The 23,957-nt window shown below is 37.4% G+C and overlaps 2 protein-coding genes across 3 annotated transcripts; one reads left to right on the forward strand and one right to left on the reverse strand.

Annotated features, from left to right (window-relative positions):
* Positions 1 to 554: 554 nt before the first annotated feature.
* Positions 555 to 23,929, reverse strand: ergic3 (ERGIC and golgi 3). 2 transcript variants are annotated; one of them, XM_053316030.1, is made up of 14 exons: positions 23,793 to 23,929; positions 20,348 to 20,418; positions 17,978 to 18,065; positions 17,604 to 17,723; positions 17,077 to 17,173; positions 16,790 to 16,955; positions 16,298 to 16,355; positions 12,477 to 12,491; positions 8,960 to 8,991; positions 8,715 to 8,811; positions 2,723 to 2,787; positions 2,438 to 2,574; positions 1,823 to 1,878; positions 555 to 1,632 (listed from the first exon to the last, which is right to left on the reverse strand). In XM_053316030.1, exons 1-14 carry the CDS (start codon positions 23,878 to 23,880, stop codon positions 1,553 to 1,555), a joined length of 1,170 nt encoding a protein of 389 aa, XP_053172005.1. In that variant the 5' UTR covers positions 23,881 to 23,929; the 3' UTR covers positions 555 to 1,552. The 2 variants fall into 2 exon arrangements, with proteins under 2 accessions (XP_053172005.1, XP_053172006.1); XM_053316031.1 differs by lacking the exon at positions 12,477 to 12,491.
* On the forward strand, positions 3,012 to 6,798 carry romo1 (reactive oxygen species modulator 1). Its single transcript, XM_053316039.1, has 3 exons — positions 3,012 to 3,161; positions 5,060 to 5,190; positions 6,532 to 6,798. Exons 2-3 carry the CDS (start codon positions 5,060 to 5,062, stop codon positions 6,638 to 6,640), a joined length of 240 nt encoding a protein of 79 aa, XP_053172014.1. The 5' UTR covers positions 3,012 to 3,161; the 3' UTR covers positions 6,641 to 6,798.
* Positions 23,930 to 23,957: the final 28 nt, after the last annotated feature.

A 23,957-nucleotide genomic window follows, 5' to 3' on the forward strand; every position in this document is an offset into this window, starting at 1 on the left:
AACACGTCACCCAAAAATGTTTAGTTTTTTTTCCAACCTAAATACTCACAACTTGATGCCTGAAGTACCAGATTCATTTTATCACATTCATGGAGAGAACAGCTTTAAATAGTGGAAGTGAAGGTTTGGCTCATTTTTAAAACAGGCCTTTTTGGAATTGGAATTTAATTAAATATTACTGATCTTTAAATCAATTCTCGACATGAAGAGTTTGATGTGGAGAGAATTTATCATCGTCATGGTGATCGTCTGTATTTTTCTTATTGTCAACAAATCCCATTAAAATCCCACCACTCAATACTTACTTTCAGCTCCAAGCCAATTCACTCCTACTGAAGATATACGTCTTTAAAAAAAACAACTACTAGTCACAAATATTTAGTGTGTGTTTTTGGTAGCAGGGAGGTGTGTGTGTGGGTCAAAATAAACTACAGTGTGTGTGTGTGTGTGTGTGTGTGTGTGTGTGTGTGTGTGTGTGTGTGTGTGTGTGTGTGTGTGTGTGTGTTAATGATCATGAAGGAAGATGTCATCGAGGCAGTGCAGCAGTTTGGCTTATTGATGAGTTTTTAATAGTTTTTTTTGGAAAACATTGGAGCTATATATATATATATATGGCACACACAGGAATCACATATGATCAAGTTTTGGACACACACTCACTCAGACACACACACACACATACAATACTTGTTATTAAGTCAATTCATTATCAGTTTTGGTCTTTTCGTGGGACTTGTTGACAGTAAGAAAAATATAAGCTATATCCCCTTTAAATGTACAATAATCATGATGTGACCTAAATAAATTTGTGACAGTTAGATCACAAAATCTAAATCTTGTGCTCGTGAGAAAACATTTGTGCCTTCTGTGATTCAGCGTAAAGAAATGTTAGGCGCCAACTTGTTCTCATCCATCAGTCAAGGATAAACGGATATGTAACTGATAAGGGAGGGGAGAAAAAAAAACATTTTGGGTGAAGGATTCCTTTAAAGAGTCTCCATGCCATCTCCTCCTCACTCCTCAAGACAAAAGGGCTCGACCGCAGATCCTCTAATAAAAGAGTGAGCTGAGTGTCGACCGGCGCTGAAGCAGGACGTAAACAGGATGGAGGGAAGGGAGTTCCCTTTTTCCATGAAGAAGAATCCTGGAGGCTGGGTTTGCATCGATGAGGCGTCCTCTCCTCTCCTCTCCTCTCCTCTCCGCTCGAGTTCAATCGTAAAAAGTTTGATTCTCACTCCCGTTGGCATAGAATTTAACAGTGGAGAGGAAAAATTCAAAAAGCGTCCCAGAAGTTCCTCTCCAGTTCCTTTTTCCAGATGAAAAAGAGAGACAGAGGACTTTAAAACTTGGCTGATTTTAAAACCTCTCTTTCTCTCTCTCTGTATTTCTCTCTCGCTCAATCTGACACGAGACAGAAAGATGGAGGGAGCGAAACTCGCCCGCTTCTGTTTTCCAAACTTCCAAACCCCTCTGCCCGTCCTTCCCTCGTCTTCCTGCGTCCGTGTCCGTGTCTTGGTCTGTGTTGCACCGTGGAGGCCAGCAGGGGGCGCTGTTAAGAGGCCTTGCCCAGCTCTATCTTCTTCTGGATGGCACGAGCTGAATGGTAGATGAGCGAGTCGATCAAACCCGCCACTGCAGACAAGAAACAGACGAGGAGAGAGAGTCACACTGACTTCATCCTTCATTTAACCTTCATTTAACCTTCCAAGCCCAAAAGTATCAAGTAAATTAAAAAAATGAAAAGCCAAAAATGTCCTTAGTGAGATACAAAGGTTAATACAACACTGAATGATGATACATGTATGGAAGTGAAAGGACTGACCTGTAAATACGCCGCCGATGATGGCACACACACCTGTTAGGAAGTGTGTGAATGATCTGGAGAGAGAGGGGGAGGGGGTTGGGAGGGGCAGAGAAATAGAGTATTAGATTAGGAAAGGAAGAAGTTTTTTTTATTTCATTGGAGGGCATCAAATGGAAAACTTCCACCAGCTTTATGTATCATTTTATACACATTTCACCATAATTTACACTATAAAACTGCAAAAAGTGTGATGTCTTTTGGCCACTAAGAGGCAAAAGAAAAAGAAGCCATAAACATAACACTGACATATCATTAGCTGTTAAGTTGATTATTTCCACATCCAGCAATTATGGAGTTATTGTATTGTAACGTTATTGTTCCTTAGGAGCCATATTTCTGTCCAATATAGTGACTTATTCTGTTTATGTCTCTCTACTAAGTCCTGAGGGAAATATTTGTCTCTTTAGCTGCTAAATGCTCCACTATGTTCACCAGCTAGTCTGCAGCTAACTGTGTGTGTTTGTCGTTTGGTCCTGAGCTGATAGTCTATAATTTGTGGTTAATTGATTCAAATATGAAGGGAATAGATCATTTGAATGAGTGGATAATAGAGTTTTAAGTGTCTCCTTCTACCTGTGTTTCTCTGTGAATTTCACCATCATCGGTGAAAGTTCATATAAAACAAAGACGCCCGGCAGTCCCTGGTCTCCTATTAACCCGTTAGCAACCTTTTCATGCCTGGTGACTGAGAACTGGTTGGATTTTACCACCTGCAAACACAAAATGACATTAAAAATAGCTGAAAATCATGTTGAAAAGTAAAAAGATGCTAAAAGTCTGTTGTGATATAAAGAAGTATAAAAGAGGTGAATATGAAGTACAAGCACGAAATTAAATGAATAAAAAAATTAGACTCACCTCTCCGTCAGTTTTCATGTAGATGGTGGGAACGATTTTCACAAAATACTGGTACATCATTGAAGCTGTGGAGAGAAAAATAAAATCCTTTTTAAACTAAAATATGAATTTCTTAAAATGCAATTTCAAAAAATCTATAGATATGTGTTTGATTATATTTAGAAAACCAGAGAGAGAGGCTATTAAAACTGAGTTATTAAACTCTAAATTTAGACATGTACTAAATGATCCACATGGTGGCGCTGTTGATTTTCTGCTCTGGTTTTATTCCTCCTCTTTATTCTACTTCCGGTCTCTGCTTCTCTTTCCTCTGTCCGGTAATGGAGCTCTGCTAGAAAGACATTTAAAACACAGCTGCACCTCCTTCTCTCCTAAAAACACGATACGACCTCCAGTCAGGAGCCAAGAAACCAGCTTTATTACAAACACATAGTTCAAGGTAAGAAGAGTTTCAGACTTATTGTTGTAAATAAATTAAGGGAAAACTGAAACGTGTCGATGAAAACGTGTTTATCTGTCAAGGCCACCAGCTAGCTACATGCTAAGCTAACATAACAAACTCTGCTGGATTTAAGAGTTAAACTTTTAAAAGGTTTTAAATTATTTTAGTGTTGCTATTTAAAGCTAATAGAAAGACACAGTCGTTAATTATTTAATCTTTAATAATTAAAACAACCTGGAAACTGTATTTACCAACACAAGTAGCCTGAGCTAACAGATTAACCTGCAGCAAATTAATGATTATCCAATTTACTAACTAACTGACTAACTGGTGACTTTAATTAGAGTAACGCTTATAGATCAGACTGACAGGTAATTAAAAGGTGCTGATTAGATAGAAAATAACTGTTCAATGTAGTGTTGGTAGAAAGCTATATACACCTAATAAATGTCTGACTTTAAGGAGATTAAAAGTTGTATTTCTAAACCGTAATTTCGTGTTAAATTGTATTTTTTTTTTTAAAGTATTGTAGAGAAATCAACCTTAACTTTGTCCTAAATCCATACTGCATACTTTTAGAGCATGTTTATACAGAAATAAATGACTAAATCCACTATACTTAAAGACAGTATTGCACACATGTATATAATCTGAAGAATTTCTGCTTATTGCGCATTTATATACTGCAGCTTTATTTACTCAGAGTGCTTCTTTTTCCACTGTACTGCTTGGTTAATTTAAATTTCTCCCAAGGTCATTTAATAAAGAGAGGCTACATCTCATCTTATTTTACTATAAACATTTGGTTTGAGGTGTCTCTTGATGGAAACTAATATGATGCAATAATAAAGAAGATTGAGAACAGCTCCAGGAACACATCAGAAAATTAACTATTATACTTAGCTAAATTATTATTATTTCCTGTCTTTCAAGTGTAATTGATAGTGGGAGTTTAAGTCACAATTTGACAGTTCATGTTAGTATAAAATAATCTAACACATTTAACTGTTTTATAGCATCTGCAACAACAGTGTAGTACTATATAGTACATAGGGCTGGGCTATATGGACAAAATCAAATATCACGATATTTTAGACTAAATACCTCAATATCGATATTACAACAATATTGTAGAGATGACTGTCAATGCTTTCACAAAATATTTACACTGTGAAATCTTTGATAAATAAAGGGCAGTAATGTGGACATAATGAAAAAGTGGGTAGACAGTAAACAACAGAACAGCTAGAACAGCCTGGTAAGTTCAGAAAATTACATATTTTACTGTAATGCAGCTTTAAAACCAGGAAAAGACAACTGACATATAATTTCAATATATTGCCCAGCCCTAATAGTACATACTGTACCCTATAGGTATGTAATTGGGACAAACATGACCACATTAACCTGCAAACATGAGCTGCTGGGTCTTTATTAGCCTCTCTTTTCAGCTTCTCTGTGCCCTGTCTGCAGTATTTATGCTGGATTATTACATTACATCATGTTTAGTGTGTGATAACTCCATTAAACACAAATGTCGAAACGATGCCTGCTATAAAAATGAAATTCTCACACAGCTAAACATTGACACAGGACCTCACATTACCCAGAGAAGTTCTTAATCTAGTCAAATAACCTCAAACTCATTGCCACATAGTGAAGCAGGGGCTTTTGAGGATTAATCCAGGGAACTAATGACGGTCTTCTGACACTTATTACTGCCTCTGTGAGATGTTTATTCTGCCGATGAAGCTCTGAACAATTTTAAATCAAGTCTATGTGATGAGGATGAGATTTTAAGAGCTGCTCAGTGTTTTGCTCCAACTGTGTCTTATTGAATCCATCTCCCCCCTCTCTAACCCGTCTCCCTTCTACTCTCTCTCTTTCCTCTCCAGATGCCGGTGGCTGTAGGTCCGTATGGCCAGACCCAGCCCAGCTGTGTTGATCGGGTCAAAATGGGCTTCATGATGGGGTTCGCAGTAGGAATGGCTGCTGGTGCCATGTTCGGCACGTTCTCCTGTCTCCGGTAAATCTGACTTCCAACTATTTCTTTTATACAAACAGCAGCAATATACTTAACGAGCGGACCAATTAATCTGCTGTACTCTCGCCCCCGAAAATGTTCTGAATAGATTTGCATTTTTTTATACACACGAAAAACTATTATCACTAAAAACCTGGTTGTTACATCGCCGACCTTTTTAAATGACTCATTTGTGACTTTCTCCAGACTCATTGTTCCTAAACTGTCAGCTCATTTTTTGGGGTTGGAGGGTTAATTATTCTCCCTTTTTCTGCCAAATAAACTAAAATACCAAGCTCAACTTTTATTATTAGGTCACAAAAAGCAGATTTAATGTGACATTGCTCTTCCTTCTCAGCAGCTACCAGCTCAGTGAGTTTTAATTTTAGGGTGTGATTGCTTCTGGAGCACTTTGTGTGTTTCCTTTAACTTAAATATTCACCACACAGTATCAAATAGTGTTGAGTTTAATATCTATGAATAACCAGAAGTTACATCATGATAACATTGAAAAAGTCCATTTGTAACAACTGTGTCTTTGTGGTGTTTATAATAATGACTGCACTGATCTCATCATATTCAAATCACTTCTTTAAGACTCATCTTTTCAAATCTGCTTTTAATATTTGTTTTCTTTCTTTTCTTTTGATTTACTATTTTTGTTTCTTCTCTACATTGCTTGCATTTGATTGTTTCATTGTCTTTGATTCTGTAAAGCATCTATGAGTATTGTTAAAAGTGCTCTATAAAATAAATTATTATTAGTCAAGGAAATGAATCTGAATAATGAGGAAAAAACTGCACATATCAATATAAGCCTTGTTTCAGACCTCTGAGTCACTGTCTATATATCAGATAGGTTTGGTGTTGTGCTTGTTAACACCTGTTTGAGGTGCAACTGAGACAATCTGAGCTTTTTAAGCAACCTGAGAACTGTTATAATGAAGTGAAACGAAACAGTAATTCAGTGTGATTCCAGGCTTCATTAAAATGTTACGTGGTTTTGCAAAATGAGATGAATTCTGGATAGATTTTAAAGAGTAAATGGAGTCATAATTGTACACTGACATACTGTAGTGAAGTCTAAAGTGAGCTATAACTCATCATCTATCAAACATGCATATTTAACTGTAGGTTGCCTGTAAGGTAAACTAACAAGTTTTTTAACATTCATACTACAGATGTTTCTTAGATAAGAGATGAGGAGATGAGAGCTGCGTCTATTTCAGAGGGAGGGAATCTGTGAAGTCTTAGTTACTGGAGTCATTAAGCTGTAAACCTGCTTGACGAGTCGACACTGAATAAAAATAAAAACTAAACTTCTCTTCTCTTTTTTCTTTCCAGGATCGGCATGCGAGGCAGGGAGCTAATGGGAGGAGTAGGGAAGACCATGATGCAGAGCGGAGGGACGTTCGGTACGTTCATGGCCATCGGTATGGGAATCCGCTGCTGAGGAGGAGAACGAGATCGACCGCTTCCACCTCCACTCAACTACACATCTATGGGACTTTTCCAATAATTACAACCACAGTTCTTTGTCCGCTCAAACTCTGTCACATCCTCAACCTGCAGTCTAGTTTTGTCAATAAAAGTTCAGATTTGTCAAATGGGTTTTTGGAGTGGATGCGTTGTAATTTCTGAGGCAGACGAGCTAATTTGATCTATTTTTTTATTTAACCATTACTTACTGTTCAAGGTCTGAGATCAGTAAAGTTTTGATGAGCTTAACATACAAATATTAACCCTCCTGTTGTCTGTATGTTTTGACTTTTCTTTCTGTCCACCCTTCTTCCTTCCCTCTTTCCTGTCTTTCTTTCTTTCCTTCCCTGTTTCTTCCTTCTGTCCACCTTTCCTTCCTTCCTCCCTCCTACCTTCATTCTTTCTTTCTTTCCTTCCTTCCTTCCTTCCTTGACTCGAGGACAACAGGAGGGTTAAACACATTCATCCAAAATGTCAAATATTCATTCTTCACATTTAATATCATTTGTTCACCTTTCTTATGAATCATTTGACGATAATATTTTGTTTTTTTCCTCATAAAAACTTAAAAAATGAACTCTTCCTGCTCCCTGAAAGCTTAATCTCACATGTATCTGTGACTGATGAGGTATTTATGAATGACTTGTGGTTCAGAAGTTTGTTATTGAGAGGAAATACTGTGACGGCTCAGAATATGAACACTATGCAAGGGTTAAAGCTGTTATATTTGGATGTTTGGCTTTAGGAAGAGAGGAGAGTGCAGAAGTAGAGACGGCTTAAAGAGTTTCTCTGCTGAACTAAACCCCAAATTATTATGTACCTGCATTAGTCTGTTAGTACTGAAACTGTTTCTTTTTATACAGTTGGTGTAAAAGCAGCAAAAAGAAGCTCCTTCCTTCTGAGAGTTTGATAAGGGAAATCTTAAATGTAATCTAAATATCTGCAGCTGATTGAATCAGATCCCAAATAGAAGCAAAGGAGACCATTACTTGTCAACACCTGCATAATAAAAGCTGTAAAATCTGCAATGAAATCTGGTTTTCTGGAACAATTTCAGCGGGGAAGTCATATAGTATTCCTCACATCATGTGAAGTAGCACAGACAGTAATAATTTGTGGTTGGCTGCGGTGAATTTATAACCTCAGGAACATGAGCTGATTACAACATTTAAGCTCCACGGATGAGCAAAGTATAATTTAGGCTTATAACTGCTGTTTGACAGGCTTTAGGCTTATGAGCTACATGTTCCTGTTATACTGCTATTTATTGTGTTATTTCTACTAGTGCTGGGCGGTATGACCAAAAATGTATATCACGGTATTTTTCAAAATAAAAGCGGTTTCGGTATTTTTTTTCATGCATAATCAGCTGTTCACAACATCTACTGGTTGAGAGAGGAACTACTACTCTTCTGAAATAGATTGACTTAGGATGGACTATTTTACTGTCATGATGAGTAAGTAATATCATAGCTGCCAACATTCCCGTATTTTAGACTCATCTCCCGCGGCTCTCCCGTTTTGTCTTTTCTCCCGGGAATCTCCCGTAATTTACAGCCCCAACTTTGTTTGTTAATAATAATAAGAAGAAGAAGAAGAAGAAGAAGAAGAAGAAGAAGAAGAAGAAGAAGAAGAAGAAGAAGAAGAAGAAGAAGAAGAAAATAACAAAGGTTTTATTTTGAAAGCGTAGACAGGAAGCCACCGCAGATCCATTAGTTTGACAGAAGCTGAAACACACAGCGAAATGTTTTAACTGTAAATAAAAGTGCAGAGTTTCCAGCCTGCGTCAGACGATGCTGAGTTTACTGACTAATTATTAAAAACCAGGATGTGATGCGTGAACTGTTGTCATGGTAACTCGCTCGTTTGTTGAGCAGCAAGAAACGCAACACTGAAAAGGGTCCTGCCTGAAACAGTGTCGCGCGGCGCAGGGTTCCTAACGTTGTGTGATGAAATACAGCGGTATGGCGGTACATTAAAAATTCATATGATAACGAAAACGCCCAGCATTAATTTCTACCAACGTGATATTAAAAACTTGAACTGACCTTGAGGTGCTGTGACGTCGGTCCCGTCCAGAGGGTTCACGATGCCGGGGTAGTCTTTACCGAACGACAGGTGTTTTATCAAATGGGTCATGTTTATCTGCAAGGCAACAGATCATAAACTTATTAGACTATTTGATACACTTAATTACTAACATTTCTTGTACTTATTCATCTTAAATCTATCAGGGAAGTTAAAATAAGAACTGAACGATGTGGAAAAGATGAATAGCTTTAGTGTTACTTACGTTGTCCAAGCCAAAGCTCTGCAGGTCGTGAACTGCAAAACACACAAAAAATGCATCACGTTAATTTAACTTGTTTGGATTTGTTAAGTTCAGAGAGTGAAAATGTGGGTCTGAAGTTACACATCTGTCAGAAAAAGGGGGAGTTACTTGATCAGGCTGGGATTGATTACTGCCCTCACGACATTGACTCAGTTAAGTCTGATTAGTTTATAGATGGAAGAAGCCAGCAGTCAACACACATGTTGTTCAGAGTGAGTCACATCTCTCCTCGGGATGCTGTCACCTTTGATCTCAATGGCCGTCTATCTGTTTGCTTGCAGCTATAAACTAAAGCTTTTATTATTATATTCACTGTAAAGCCTTGGACAGAAACGCTCATGTTAACCCTCCTGTTGTCCTCAGGTCAAGGAAGGACAGGAGGAAGGGATGAGGAAGGAAGGAAGGAAGGAAGGAAGGAAAGGAGTAAGGAGGGAAGGAAGGAAAGGAGTAAGGAGGAAAAGAGGAAGGAAGTAAGGAGAGGAGGAAGGAAGGAAGGAAAGGAGGAAGGAGAGACGGAAGGAAGGAAGGAAAGGAGTATGGAAGGAGGAGGGAGCAAAGAAAGAGGGAAGGAGGGGAAGAATGAAGGAAAAAATAAAGAAAAAAAGGAAAGAAGGAACAGTCAAAACAGACAGGGTCAATTTGACCCGGCAGGACGACAGGAAGGTTAAATAAACATCTGGAAGGGAAGATTCACAAATATGAGAACAAGAGATCTTCATATGATTCTGTAAAATAGAAATATTTTCCTTTTATTAAAGTCAGTTGAGTCCAAATTTCAGAATAAAATCATCAAATTGTTTGATGTACAGTACTGACGCTGCAGATTAGATTTATACTACACAAATGTCTTTAAACCTGATATCATTACAGTGATCTCATTCTAGTAACACCACTTCAAAATGACCTCAGTGTGCAGAAGGTTTATTTCTCTAAAAGGAAATAGTAGCAGCTTGTAAAGTATGTAAACTCTGTGAGCAGGCATGATTGTTTATTATAACTTCAGTTTCAGTTCTTACAGTTTCTCTAACTGGTTACAGATGCAAACTGCACAAAGAAATGTGGAAAACCTAAAAAAACGGCCCAAATGACAAAAAGAAAATTGAGACTTTATATCAGGATTAAGATGCTGGTGTAACTTTAGAAGCTGTGGTCATTTAAATTAGTTAACCTTTGTGTCGTCCTCCCAAATTGACCCCATCTGTTTTGACTGTTCCTTCTTTACTCCCTTCCCTCTTTCCTTCTGTCTGTACTTCCTCCATCCCCCTTTCTTCCCTCCTTATTTCCTTCCTTCCTTCCTTCTTTCTTTCTTTCCTCTGGCCTTTCCTCCCTCCTTCCTTCCTTCCTTCTTTTCCTTCCTTCCTTCCTCTTTTCCTTTCTCCCTCCCTCCTTCCTTCCTTCCTTCTTTTCCTTCCTCCCTCCCTCCCTCCCTCCCTCCCTTCCTTCCCTTCCTTCCTTCCTTCCCTCTCGAGGACAACAGGAGGGTTAAATGAACCTAAGAGCTCCTCCACAGATCTGCTGAGAGGTTGGAGTTAAATGAATGAACAGCTTCATTAGCTTGTTTGTTAATCTGTTACACAGCAACAAAGCAACAGTTTCTTTCTGTTCACAAAGTAAAAGTTTTAAGTCTGTTTTGGATCAAACTTCAACCAGAAATAATAAACACACCAGCCTCCCAACTGAGACACAAACAGATGTGGTGTCAGTGAGATCAGTGGTGTTAATTCACTATGAATGACTCCATCAGCTGGTCTGCAGATGTTCTCACTGAGTTAGGAAAGTTGGTCTTCAACTTCAACATTTAGAGCTGATTTTTTAGATTTCATGTGATGTTTGTAATTCTTTGGCCAATCACAGTGATACAGTAATATTTTGGCACATTTACTGGTTTAATGTGTAGTATGTGTTGAGAATTATCATGTATTTAGTCATATTTGGTTTAGTATAATATGTGAAGGCTACTTGTGGAATAAAGAAAAATCAGTTTTGTTCATTTAATGACAATATAATATTTAAAAACATAATTTTAAACCTTATATCCTGTTCAGAGTCAGATTTTTCTGAATGTTAAAAATATGTGGAAATAAAATGCATCATTTTTTTAAAATATATATTTTTGTGCAGCCGATACATCAAAAAACACCTTTCAAAAATGTTCTTCATAAAATTGTGATAATGAGCATTTGATTTTTCCATAGATAAATATAATATACTATTTTCACTCTCTTACAGCTTCATTAAGGATTAATCAAACATGTATTGATGACCGATGAACGTTAACTGGTGTAGAGACTAATTCTGAGTCAGAATATAAACAGTATGTTAGGGTTAATAAATATTGTGTCTTCTAGCTTGTTAATTAAATCCTACATCTGCTTCAAGTGTGTGTTAAAAAAAAAGCCAGTTTAACCCTCCTGTTGTCCTCGAGTCAAGGAAGGAAGGGAGGAAGAAGGGAGGAAGAAGGAAGGAAAGGGGGGAGGAAGGAAGGATGGCAGGGAGGTGGAAGGGAAGAAGGAAGGAAAGGAGGGAGGAAGGGAGGAAGAAGGTATGAAAAGAGAGAGGAAGGAAGGAAGTTAGGAAGGAAGGAAGGATGGAAGGGAGGTGGAAGGGAAGAAGGAAGGAAAGGAGGGAGGTGGAAGGGAAGAAGGAAGGAAAGGAGGGAGGAAGGGAAGAAGGAAGGAAAGGAGGGAGGAAGAAGGTAGGAAAGAAGGGAGTAAGGAATGGAGGAAAAAATATGAAAAGGAGGAAGGAAGGAAAGAAGGGAGGAAGAAGGAAGGAAGGAAGGAAAGAAGGAAGGAAAGAAGGGAGGAAGGAAGGATGGAAGGAAAGGAGGGAGGAAGGAGGTAGGAAAGGAGGGAGGAAGGAATGGAGGAAAAATGATGGAAAGGAGGAAGGAAGGGAGGTGGAAGGGAAGACGGAAGGAAAGGAGGGAGGAAGGGAAGGATGGAAGGGAGGTGGAAGGGAAGAAGGAAGGAAAGGAAGGAGGAAGGAAAGGAAGGAGGAAGGGAAGAAGGAAGGAAAGGAGGGAGGAAGGAAGGGAGGAAGAAGGCAGGAAAGGAGGGAGGAAGGAATGGAGGAAAAATGATGGAAAGGAGGAAGGAAGGAAGGAAGGAAGGAAGGAAAGAAGGAAAGAAGGAAGGAAAGGAGGGAGGAAGGAAGGAAGGAAGGATGGAAGGAAGGCCGTTAGGTAGGAAGGAAGGAAGGAAAGGAGGGAGGAAGGAAGGAAGGAAGGAAGGGAAGAAGGAAGCAAAGGAGGGAGGAAGGAAGGAAGGAAGGAAGGAACAGTCAAAACAGATAGGGTCAATTTGACCCGGGAGGACGACACAAGGGTTAAAGATGTTTCCACTTCATATTAAAAACATTTATATTTGCAGTAGTTTCCTACATATCGAAACACGCTGTTCTTGAGTTCAGTGAAGTTTGCCAAAAAGGTGTTTATAAAATTCAAATAAAAACAATCTGGAAAGAAAGAAGGACTTACTTTCCACAGCGTGCACTGCAGAAAGAAGAGAGAAGAGTCACTATAACGATGCAGGTAGACAACAAACCAATGTGATGTTAATGTGTGTGGAGGGGCTGCACAACACCGACACACACAATGTTTCTTAGATGTATGCATGCTTCGTGTATATTATTTGTTTTTATAAATCTAAATCTACGAAGACATGCAACGGTGATGCCTTTTAAGACTTACCTTAGGAGCCAGAATGAAGCTTTAGTGCTTGTGATTTTCCTGGTTTCAAAGTATTAAAAGCTCAACTCAGATATATAGTTTGATTTAAGCTGAAGACTTTACATAACAGCAGACTCTCTGATTGAGGATTATATTTCTGTGGTGGAAAAAAAAGAGAGTTTACCGAAGTGTATTGCGTTCACTTGAATAAAAAAAAAACAAAGTCAGTTTTTCCCGAGTAATTTATTTTTTGGTCCGTTTTTCGAGGTAATTATTTCTGTTTTTCTGAGTATTTTTTTCTGTTTTCTAGAGTAATTTATTTTATGCTTGGTTTTTTGGGATCACTTTAAATAGTAATTTTTTTTCTTTTCCGTTTTTCGGGCTAATTTGTTTTCTGAGTTTAGAGGGCATTCAAAACATTGTTCTTGCGAGATTTCGAAGTATCTCGATAATTCAGAGAAAATAATTACCCCGAAAAACAGGATAATGACTCCAAAACACAGGGAAAAAAATAGCCAGCCAAACAGAAATAATTACCTCAAAAAACAGACCAAAAATAAATTACTCAGAACTTTTTGTTTGTTTGTTTTTTAAATTCAAGTGAATGCAATACGCTTCAGTAACAGCTTGAGCCTCTTGTGGTTTTAGAAAATCTTTGTGTGTATCTTCTGTGAGAGTAATGGTGCAGCCCCAGACACATGAAGCAGGTAAGGTTGATTAATCTCACTGACAGCCTCATCTACAGTCAAATCCTCAGTGATTCTTGTCTCTTGTTTCTGCTGCTAAACATTCAGATATTACAACAAATAAAAAAATGAATTTAAATCCAATCAACAGAGCATCACAGAGCATGCTGATGTGTTTCAGGGAAGGAAACTAACAGCAACGACGGAGAGTGCAGCTGCTAAATTTAAACCACAGCACATTATTACCAACTGAAGAGCTTTCTAATTATCCGCCTCATTCTCCATTTTAGCAGTCGGTAAAGAAGCAGCCTTTAACCCTCCTGTCGTCCTCCCGGGTCAAATTGACCCCATCTCTCTTTTGACTGTTCCTTCTTCCCTTCCTTCCTCCCTCTTTCTTTAATTTTTCCTTCGTTCTTGCCCTCCTTCCCTCTTTCTTTGCTCACTTCCTTCCATCCTTTCGTGCTTGCTTCCTTCCTTCCTCCCTTTCTTCTCTCCTTACTTCCTTCCTCTTTCCCTCTTTCCCTCCCTCCCTCCTTACTCCCTCCCTCCCTCCTTACTCCCTCCCTTCCTTCCTTCCTTCCTTCATCTGTCCTTGCTTCCTTCCTCCCTCCCCACCCCTTTCCTCCCTCCCTCCTTACTCATTCATTCCTTCCTTCCTTCCTTCCTACCTTCCTCCCTTCCTTCTCTCCTTAATTCCATCCGTCTTTGCGTCCTTCCTCCTTCCCTCCCTTCCTCCCTTCCCTCCTTCCTCCTTACTCCTTCCCTTCCTTTCCTCCCTCCCTCCCTCCTTCTTCCTTCCTGTCCTTCCTTGACCTAAGGACAACAGGAGGGTTAAAATGTCCTGAATTTTCCCTTTTTGTCTAAAAAACCATGATGCTGTCAGTTTCCTGCTCTAGACTCACGTACAGATGAGAGATACTGTTATCAAGCAGATGAAAACTGACTACTCAAGATGAGATGATAATGACAAAGACCAAACTTGACACACCATGATGATGATGGCAGAGCAAAAGTCAGCAACAGCAGTTAAAAAGAAGAAAAAAAGACATATTATAATAAAAATGTAGATGAATTCAGAGGAAGAGGTGAGGAAATGGTGCTTTTCAGTGTTAGACCAGTAGAGTATATAATAAGGTGTTTGATAATGGGTGAAAATAATAAAATAAGCAGCATCTTCCAGTCAAAGTAGAGACAGAGTCCCATTTTTGTCACTTTCTCTCTCTGACAATCAAACAACTGGACTGAAAAACACTGAAGTCTAAAAATTGGGTGGTTCAGTCCCAGTTACAGAGAGGCTTTGTGTCTCCCAATAAAAACCACGGACAGCAAACCTCATTTTTAGTAAACATGCAGCTACAGAGATGAGGAAAGTAGGACAGAAAACAAGAGAATGAGTCTAGACTGTTGTATGTATATTGCATAACCAGTGTTAGTGGAGCATGTTTGAGTTATTTAACCTGAGTCCTGATTATTAATGACTCAGGGCTGCACAGCTTTATTCTATATTACAATGTTTATGAATAATTCAGCTACAATTTCTAAATATTAAATTGTTTAAATGTTGACAATATGGCAAAATATTTGAGTCCATAGATATTAATTAATGTTGATTAAAAAAAAGAAATCACACTGATGAATTGGTGCTGCAAAATCACAACATGTGATAAATGAATGAATGGATGTATGGCTCCATATAGAGGGATGATGGATGGAAGAATGAGACAGATAAACATTCATACCAGTCAAATATTTCTGAACACCCTTTATTATAGAATACTAGAGCAAAGTCACATCTTCCTATTAGCTTCTGATGAAAAGTGTTGATGATAAAAGTCAACATGAAGAGAGCTGGAGAAATATTTCCACTGCTAACCGCTCTGTCTCACACTGAATCAAAGAACTCATTTTGTCAGTTTGCAACTTGTTATTGAAGAGCAGTTTTGCGTCATCGTTTCTATATTTAGATATTTATTTATTTATTTTTTCCCCTCCTCAGTCTTCATGCTGCTGAAACTTCATGTTGAGATTGTGAGTCTGTAATTTAAATCACAAAGACTGCGAGGTGATGAAACACTGCATGGCCGCTCTGCACCACTGTGACTGACAGATTGGTTTTGATATGTGTGGAGTGTGTGTGTATCGCATCTTGATCTATGAAGTTCCAATAAACACCTAAAAAAATATTCAGTGCAAACATTCAGTTCTGTATATTGGTGCTTTTTTAAAGATTTTTACCAGCTCAGGTGGTGCAAGTTAAATACACGAAGATAAATGCTGCATTAAATCAAACAATAACAAGAGAAACTAAAACAGGGGTTCAGAAACCTTTGAATGGTTGTGTGAGTGAGTGAGTGAGTGAGTGAGTGTTTTTCTATCCTGGTGGGGACCGAAACCTGACATATTACTAACCCGTGGGGACCGAACCCCAGAGTTCACACATGGTACTGCAGTGCACAAATTTCCCCGGTGCAAACCTTTTCCTGACAAAGTTGTAAGTGTGTATATTAGCGTATTAGCATATTAGCTTAGCGATTAGCCCCCTGGATAACTGGATTATTAGATGCAGTGTTAATGGTTAGGGTTAGGGTCAGGGTTAGGGTTTCAATCCAACATTTGTTCAAATACTGAATATGAATTGTACTGTGGTCAACAGTGATTGTATGCTAATAGTTGTTAGCATTACGGGTCCCAACAAGGGGGGCAAAATTCAGGTTTCAAATATATGTAAGAGTTATTGATATTTCAATTTCTTTTCATTTTTTTGTTCAAACAGAATTATGATGAATTTAGGAGATAAAATTATGTCTCTAGACCCTTTAGAAAGGCTGGTACCCACGGGACATCACCCAGTCAGGAGTCCCCACGAGGTAGTAAAAACATGTATGTGTGTGTGTGTGTGTGAGTGTGTGTGAGCAGAGTAAATGGACAGCAGCAGGTTCTTACCGTGGACGTGAGACTGCTGGAAACTTTTTCCTGGAGCGAAGTGGAAATTTCCTGCCACCTAAAACACATACAGAGGAGGAGAAGGTAAATAAATATAATCAAACCCGACACAGATACGACTGGTTTGGTGTCAGACTGAGCTGATATGATACCAGCAGATGACTCAATGAACACTATACTACTACAAACAGTTAATTATGGCTGCTTTACTCTCAAAATATTACTCTCTCTCATAAAATGATTACATTATTTTCACATTACAACTATTTCTTGTAGAGTTGTGACTTTATTCTTACAATATTATCACTTTTTGTAGTTGATTTAAATTCCTGAGTTCCTCATGTTATCCAAGGTCGTACATACCACTGATGTCTTGTGAGCATGTCATTCAATTTTAACGATTTTCTCTGCAAAGTATCACAAACTCTACCAGATACAAACAAAGGTGTTCTTTGACAAAAAAATGAAAAACATTGTAAAAAGCTTTAATACCTTGTTGACCTCGAGGAAGCCGTAAACCTGGCAGCCTTCGTTCTTCTGCTCCTGCATCTTTTGAGTGAAGCCTTCCCTCTTACACTGCTCGATGGTGTCGGCGCTCTTGAATGCCCAGCCTCGCCGCCTGTACGCCTCCCGCACGTCATCGCAGGTGTTACAGCATCTACACACACACACACACACACACACACACAAAGCAAGTAAATATAGAGTTGTACAGAAAACGCAGAGATTGAGCTCAGTGTGTGTGTGTGTGTGTGTGTGTGTGTGTGTGTGTGTCTTACTTGAGATCTTCAGTCTCAGCACCGTAGCAGCTCTCACATCTATTTGGGTCCAAAGTACTGGGATCAAACGTTTCACCATCGTCAGCCTTACCGAGTTCTAGACAAGAAAACACAAAATGATTTAATATCAACAAACAAACATCATTTAATTGAACCCTTAAGTTTAAAACCTCCTGATGTAGAAGCTCCACCAAGAAAGTGCAGCCTTGTCCAACAACTAAGATCAACCTCGTTCAATCTTAAAATCCAATATGTGCACCTGCGTGTTTCCACAGTTTGAATATCTTGTATTATAGCTATTAGCATTCTCCTAACTACCTCACATAATAGTTGCTGCCTTTCTCATAACATTACAAATTGCTCTGCAGTGGTTTTAACTTATTTAAACTCAAACTGCCCCCCCTTGGATCATATTTCCTCTACTCATGGTTACCCGTAGCAACCGGACCAAATTAAAGTAGCTGTCTACCTGCTACTGTCAGTCAGTGTCAGGAGGTTAAAGGTCAAGCACAGAGCCAAAGTTTTACCGTGTTTCTCCGCCTCGTTGGTGACGGTTTTGAGATCTTTGTCCAGCCGCTGTTTGAACAGATTGTGTTCAACGTCCAACTGCTGCTCGCCGGCCACGTCCATCGCATCTATACTGAGATCTGAGAGAGAGACAGACAGAGACAGACAGACAGACAGAGAGACAGACAGACAGGCAGAGAGAGAGAGAGAGAGAGAGAGAGAGAGAGAGAGAGAGAGAGAGAGAGAGAGAGAGAGAGAGAGAGAGAGAGAGAGAGAGAGAGAGAGAGAGAGAGAGAGAGAGAGAAAAGGAGGTATTTATAATTAGCATGTTAGCTTCGTCAGTCTGCATCTTCTCACTGGCTAAAGACAGCGTGGTGACATCAGCTCTACTTACAGGCACAGGGCATGTGAGGGAAAATGATGTCAATGTTGATTTTCAGTTTGTCTCCTCGCGACGTGTCGACATAAAGCTCCGGGTGAACCTGCAGGAAGCAAACACACAGACAGGCTTTCAACATAAATACAAACATGATTTAACAGAAGATGTTTGACATATAACAGAACAATGCATCTCCTCTTTAAGAACCGTTTTTTTGAATAATAACAATAATAATCATCATCATAATTTATAGAGCACCTTTCATAGAAGGGATGTAGCTCAAAGTGCATTACAGAGCAAAAAAACAAACAAACAATACAATAATACAACAGCAGATGAACAAATTAAGGCTGGGCGATATGGACAGAATCAAACGTTGCAATATTTTTGGCCAAATACCTCGATATATCGATATTTTGAACAATATTGTAGACATGACTATCGGTGCTTTCACAATGATATTTTTTGATAAATAATAATCAGTAATGAAGATATAATGACAAAGTGGATAAAAGCAGATAATAGAACAGTCTGTTAAACTCAATTTACTGTAATACCGCCTTTAAAAGCAGCAAAAGACAACACTTTTACCATATGACGATATTAAAAATCTAAGACGATATCTATAAAATATCACAATATCGATATAGTATCAATAAATTGCCCAGCAAAAAATAAAACTGATGTAGCCTACTTCTTGACATGTGTCACGTATTAAATTTGTAGATTGAAATGTCTGAATGAACGTCAAAAAACTAAAAAATGAATTCTACTCATCCTACCAGCCTTACTGGCAATACTACATTTTGTTCCACACACATAAACTTAAATCTACTTTGTGATTTTTTTTTTGTACTCCGTTTACTTTACTTGGCAAACAAAATGCTCCAGTGTTCGAACTGTCACTAGCTGCTTTATCTGATGAACAGAAAACTATTCAATATCAGTGAAAACACGTCAATCATGTGGATCTAAACTCATTCTGATCATTTATCATGAAAGAAAACCTACAATAAGCGACAGAATGAACACCGGTGTTGATTTCACTGACGTGTTTCTGGTTTCATTGTTTTAGTGATCGGACTCATCAGACCGGTCTGACAGGAAACACACATAGAGGCTCAGCTACTACTCTGATGAATCACTACAGTCCGTCTCTGCTTCCAGCTTCTCAAATGTCATCAATGAATAATAATAACAATCTGCTGCTTGTTGTTGTTTATGACAGTAAATTTAATATCTTAACATTTGAGACTTTTATCCAGATAAATGAAGCAAACTGAAGACACGGCTGTCAACTGTTCAATATTTTAACATTACATTGACTAAACAATGAATTAATGAAGGAAACAAGCTGGAGATGAATCAGTAATGTTGCAGCATAATATTATATCTTAATTATGTTCTTTTAACTGCTTGATCGTAGAAACAGCTTAATGAAAAAAAACACATTCATTTGTCAGACTTCTCCTTTGTGTTTGCCAAAAAGTTGAACTGTATGAGAAGCTCTAAAATACGATGTAGTATTAGGGCCACATTGAGAAAAAAAAAATCACAAACTTCGAGAATAAAGTCGTAATTTACGAGAATAAAGTCATAATATCCTAACTTGTTCTTTTAGAGGAAGACAGTTGGTCAGTTGGTAAAATGAGGGCCGTGGAGGATTTTGTGGAGTTGTACTTTAGGACAGGTTTCACAAACAAGGAGATACTTAATCTTTTGGCACATCAGCATCAGATCATCATAAGTATTAGAACTTCAAAAAGAATATGCAAGAAAATGCATCTTTTCCAGAGAAAGAACCGGACGGGCTTGGAGGAAATCATTATGACTTTATTCTCGAAGTTTGTGATTTTTTTTCCCCCCTCAATGTGGCCCTAATACTCCGTCGTACTAAAAGCACTCTAAAGAAAGTGGACATTTTGACAATAAAAAGGGAAATTCTGCTGAATATGAAGCTCATGTATTTCCCATAAATATGAGCGTAGTGTCTCTATGTGTCACGCTGACTATCGTACATCAAGGCGAGCTAGACGAGCCTCCTACAGCTTTCCAAACAATCATGATTTTTTATATGAATCATGTCCAACTTTGTTTCTGAGTCTGAACTAAAGTAAACACACAGAAACTATGTACACACAGATTTATATAAAAGGCTCAGTGTGAAATAAGCAATCTGCAAATGAAGCCTGTGTGATATGGTTGAAAGCTTTGGGAGGAGGCTAGTAAGTGGAGCTTGAGTTGAGATTGTTAACTGGTCTTCTACTAAATGGATTAATTATTAGTATCTGTAACTAAATGAGTCTTTTTGTCTGTTTTCTCCTGTATTATTCGGCCAACCTGAGGATGATATGAAATGATGAGGTGATGTGTGAATGAACTCACCTCTTTAGTGAGATAGTACTGCAGCTCCGAGACAAACAGGATTAACATGATGACGCCGCTGATGAGGGTCACTGCAGAGAGACAGAGGAAGAGAGTGTGTGTTAGAAATCACAGTAGAGTTGTTTTAATATCCTGGTTCACAGAAATATCTTTCTATATCGCTTCTTTACTCATTTTTAAATCATTTATCTATTTTCAAAGATGCATTTTGACCTTATAAAGACACTTTCTTCCCTTTTTCATTTACATCAGATCTGTTTAAGAAAAATGTGAATTGGAAAAGTTCAGTTTGTCTTTATTTTATCTGTAGTTAAAGAGTCAAGAAGTTAAACATTCAGGATTGTATGAGGTTGAATATTCATAATTATACGAATGCAAATGACTGCTGATAATATTAGACACGTAAAAATGAACATTAATCTTAATTTTTTCTTTCAAAGAGCCACAAACTCATCTCAACAGAAAGTTCACATACAACTTGTCATTATTTTCATTACATTCATTATTGATTCCTTTTTCTGGATGAATGATTATAATATAAAAAACTTGAGCTGTGTTTCAGGAAGAGAAGTTCTTTGTTTGTGTTATGAACAAAGTTGTGTATTTTATTATCTTTTAAGTATAAGACTCAATAATGAACTTCCTGACTGACTGAAAGCTGAAATCATGATGAGCATTCACAGCATTGACCCGGTGCTGATCATGTGACTCGGTGCTGATCATGTGACTGCATTTATACAAACTAGGTCTGTAGGGAAGCCTCCCAGCATGCATTGCGGCATTGGACTTATGAATAGGCTCATTCATTTTTATGGGTTTTATAACATTACTCATTATGCTCTACAGTGTTACCGTATTTTCATATCGCTATGCAAGCAGGTAAAACGAGTCTGGTCCATGACATGAAACTCTGCCAGAATGTCTCGTGAACCAGATTTTATATTATTTCATTTGTCAGCAAAGCGAGCTCAGTAGTCGAGCAGATTTAATGTTTCTTTAATCTATAAATCCAATTTAAATGAATCAATAGTTTCAATTCGAGTATAAATCTGTATTTAATTGTGCTGTTCAAATGACAAATTCCCCTCATACTGAAAGTTTAAATGCATTTCTGGTTTCATTCATCTGATAACTAATATAATCTTAGTTTAGATTCTTTATAGTCTTCTTTTTCTAATCTAAAAATTAGGGCTGGGCGATATGGGCAGAATCAGAAATATCAATATTGATGTTTTGACAATACTGTAAGGATGACTATCTGTGCTTCTTGATAAATAATCATAACTAAGTGGATAACGGCGATAGATGATAGAACAGTTTAAGCTCAGAAAATGACATTTTTACTATTACACAGCCTTTAAAAAGCATAAAAAGACACTTATTCCATATCACCATATTACGATATTCAAAATCTAAGACCAATCGATATCTATAAAATATCAATTTACTGCCCAGCCCTACTAAAAATCATACTTAAATTGATATATTTCAACATAACTCTAAGAAAAAAAGTAATTTGTATGTTAATATTATTTCACATATATATTAGACAGAAGACATTGTTGGTTTGGGTCTAAAGAAGGCGGATAGAGATTAATTAACTCTAATACTGATATCAGATATTGGTCCAATACAGACTTAAACAGCTGGGTCAGGTATCGGTGACAGCTGACCAATGTAAAGTATTTATTGGTTATATTTATATTTATTTATATTAGGAAAGTCTGAAGTTGTTTTATGACCCCAATCTCTTCCACACAGTGAGGCATACAGCTTATAAATTAAAACACTAATATTGGATTGATACTTGGCAATGTTATCAGTATTAGTAGGACCAAAAAAAAAAAAAAGAATTCGGATCTGCATCTCACTAGAGAAAGGTGTTGCTATGACAACAGCCTTGAAGGTTAATCCAGAGTCCTGTAACATTAAATGAAGAGTTGATCAAATTCTTGCCGTTTCATATCCTCCATTATCCAAAGAAATAAAAATGGTCTTTAACATGAAATAACCTTATATGTCAGAAATGTATAATTAGTATATAATAAATGATATAATATAACTATAATGTGGTTTATATCAGGCGTTTTGCATGAATAATAATAATAGATTCGATGTTGGTCAGTCATTATTGTTGCAGTTTAGTCAAATGAGCGACAGTTCATCCGTGTACACAGTAAAGGGGGATTACACTATGATGCATTACACTGTTTACACGACTCAAGCAAGTTTAACCAGTCTGCCGTGTGAATTACACATCACACAACGATGAATGGGAGCTGATAGCTGCTTTAAAATGACACACAGCAGCAGGAAATGGTTTATTAAACACTTAGCAGAAGACATAAAGAAGACATAATTTGTGCTAAAACATGCTAAATCCCTACTTAGCTCCTTTTAAAAAGAGGGTTGTATCACTACTCTTATTCAAATGTTACTATATTATGTAATTCCACCTAAATCTAAATGTAAATGTTGATAATTAACATGTTTTATATTATATATAGACATGGATTTCTGTCTCAAATGAAAGAAAAATGAGCTAAATGTGAATCTAAATACACAACTCAAGCAAGTTTAAACAGCCTGCACATCACACAGCAATGAATGAAAGCTAATAGCTGCTTTAAAAATGCCCCTAAAATTTTAAATACAGCAGGAAATGGTTTATTAAACACTTAACAGTAATGTAATATAAGTCACAATGTATGCTAAATCCCTGCTTAGCTCATTTTAAAGAGAGGATTTTAATACTACTCTTGTTCAAATGTTACTGTATTATTTAATTGTACCTAAATCTAAATGTAAATGTTGATAATTAACATGTTTTACCAATTATATATTATATTATTATTGTGTCACGTGGATTTCTGTCTCAAATGAAAGAAAAATGAGCTAAATGTGAGTAAAGTGAGCTAGCTATTCAAAATATATCCACTATAAAGACTGTTACATGAAATATTACAATCGACACCCCCATATTAAATCAAATTATCAACGTAATATAAAGAAAAGGTGAGTTAACTGTAATGAATTATACTATCTATCTATATCTAAAATACACAACTCAAGCAAGTTTAAACGAATGAATGAAAGCTAATAGCTGCTTTAAAATGCTCCTAAAATTAAAAATACAGCAGGAAATGGTTTATTAAACACTTAGCAGTAATGTAATATAAGTCATAAATTGTGCTAAAACATGCTAAATTCCTGCTGAGCTCCTTTTTTAAAGCTATTTTTAATCACTATTAAAGCTCAAATGTTGCTATATTATTTAATTATCTATATTTAAGGCGACTACTCTGCTGTTGTGTATATTGTGCGAGTGTTATTAGAGTAATGCCATGCCTGTTAAATGTGTTTAATAGTATATAAATGTGTTAAATCAAGGTGTTAGCCTTGTTGTTAGCTGTGTGTGTGAATGATGCATTAAAAAGCTTCTCACCAGTCGCTCCTCCCCAAGTCTTCACTCTGAAATCCTCCAGAGTTTTAGGATAAGCGTCAAATTGTTTCAGTTTATTTAACGTTTCCATTTCTTTTATATATATATCCAAATCTGATCCAAGAAAACCACCGATATATACCCCACACACACACTCACACACACACA

The sequence above is a fragment of the Scomber japonicus genome, chromosome 3 (assembly GCF_027409825.1).
Source record: "Scomber japonicus isolate fScoJap1 chromosome 3, fScoJap1.pri, whole genome shotgun sequence".
Lineage (NCBI taxonomy): Eukaryota > Metazoa > Chordata > Actinopteri > Scombriformes > Scombridae > Scomber > Scomber japonicus.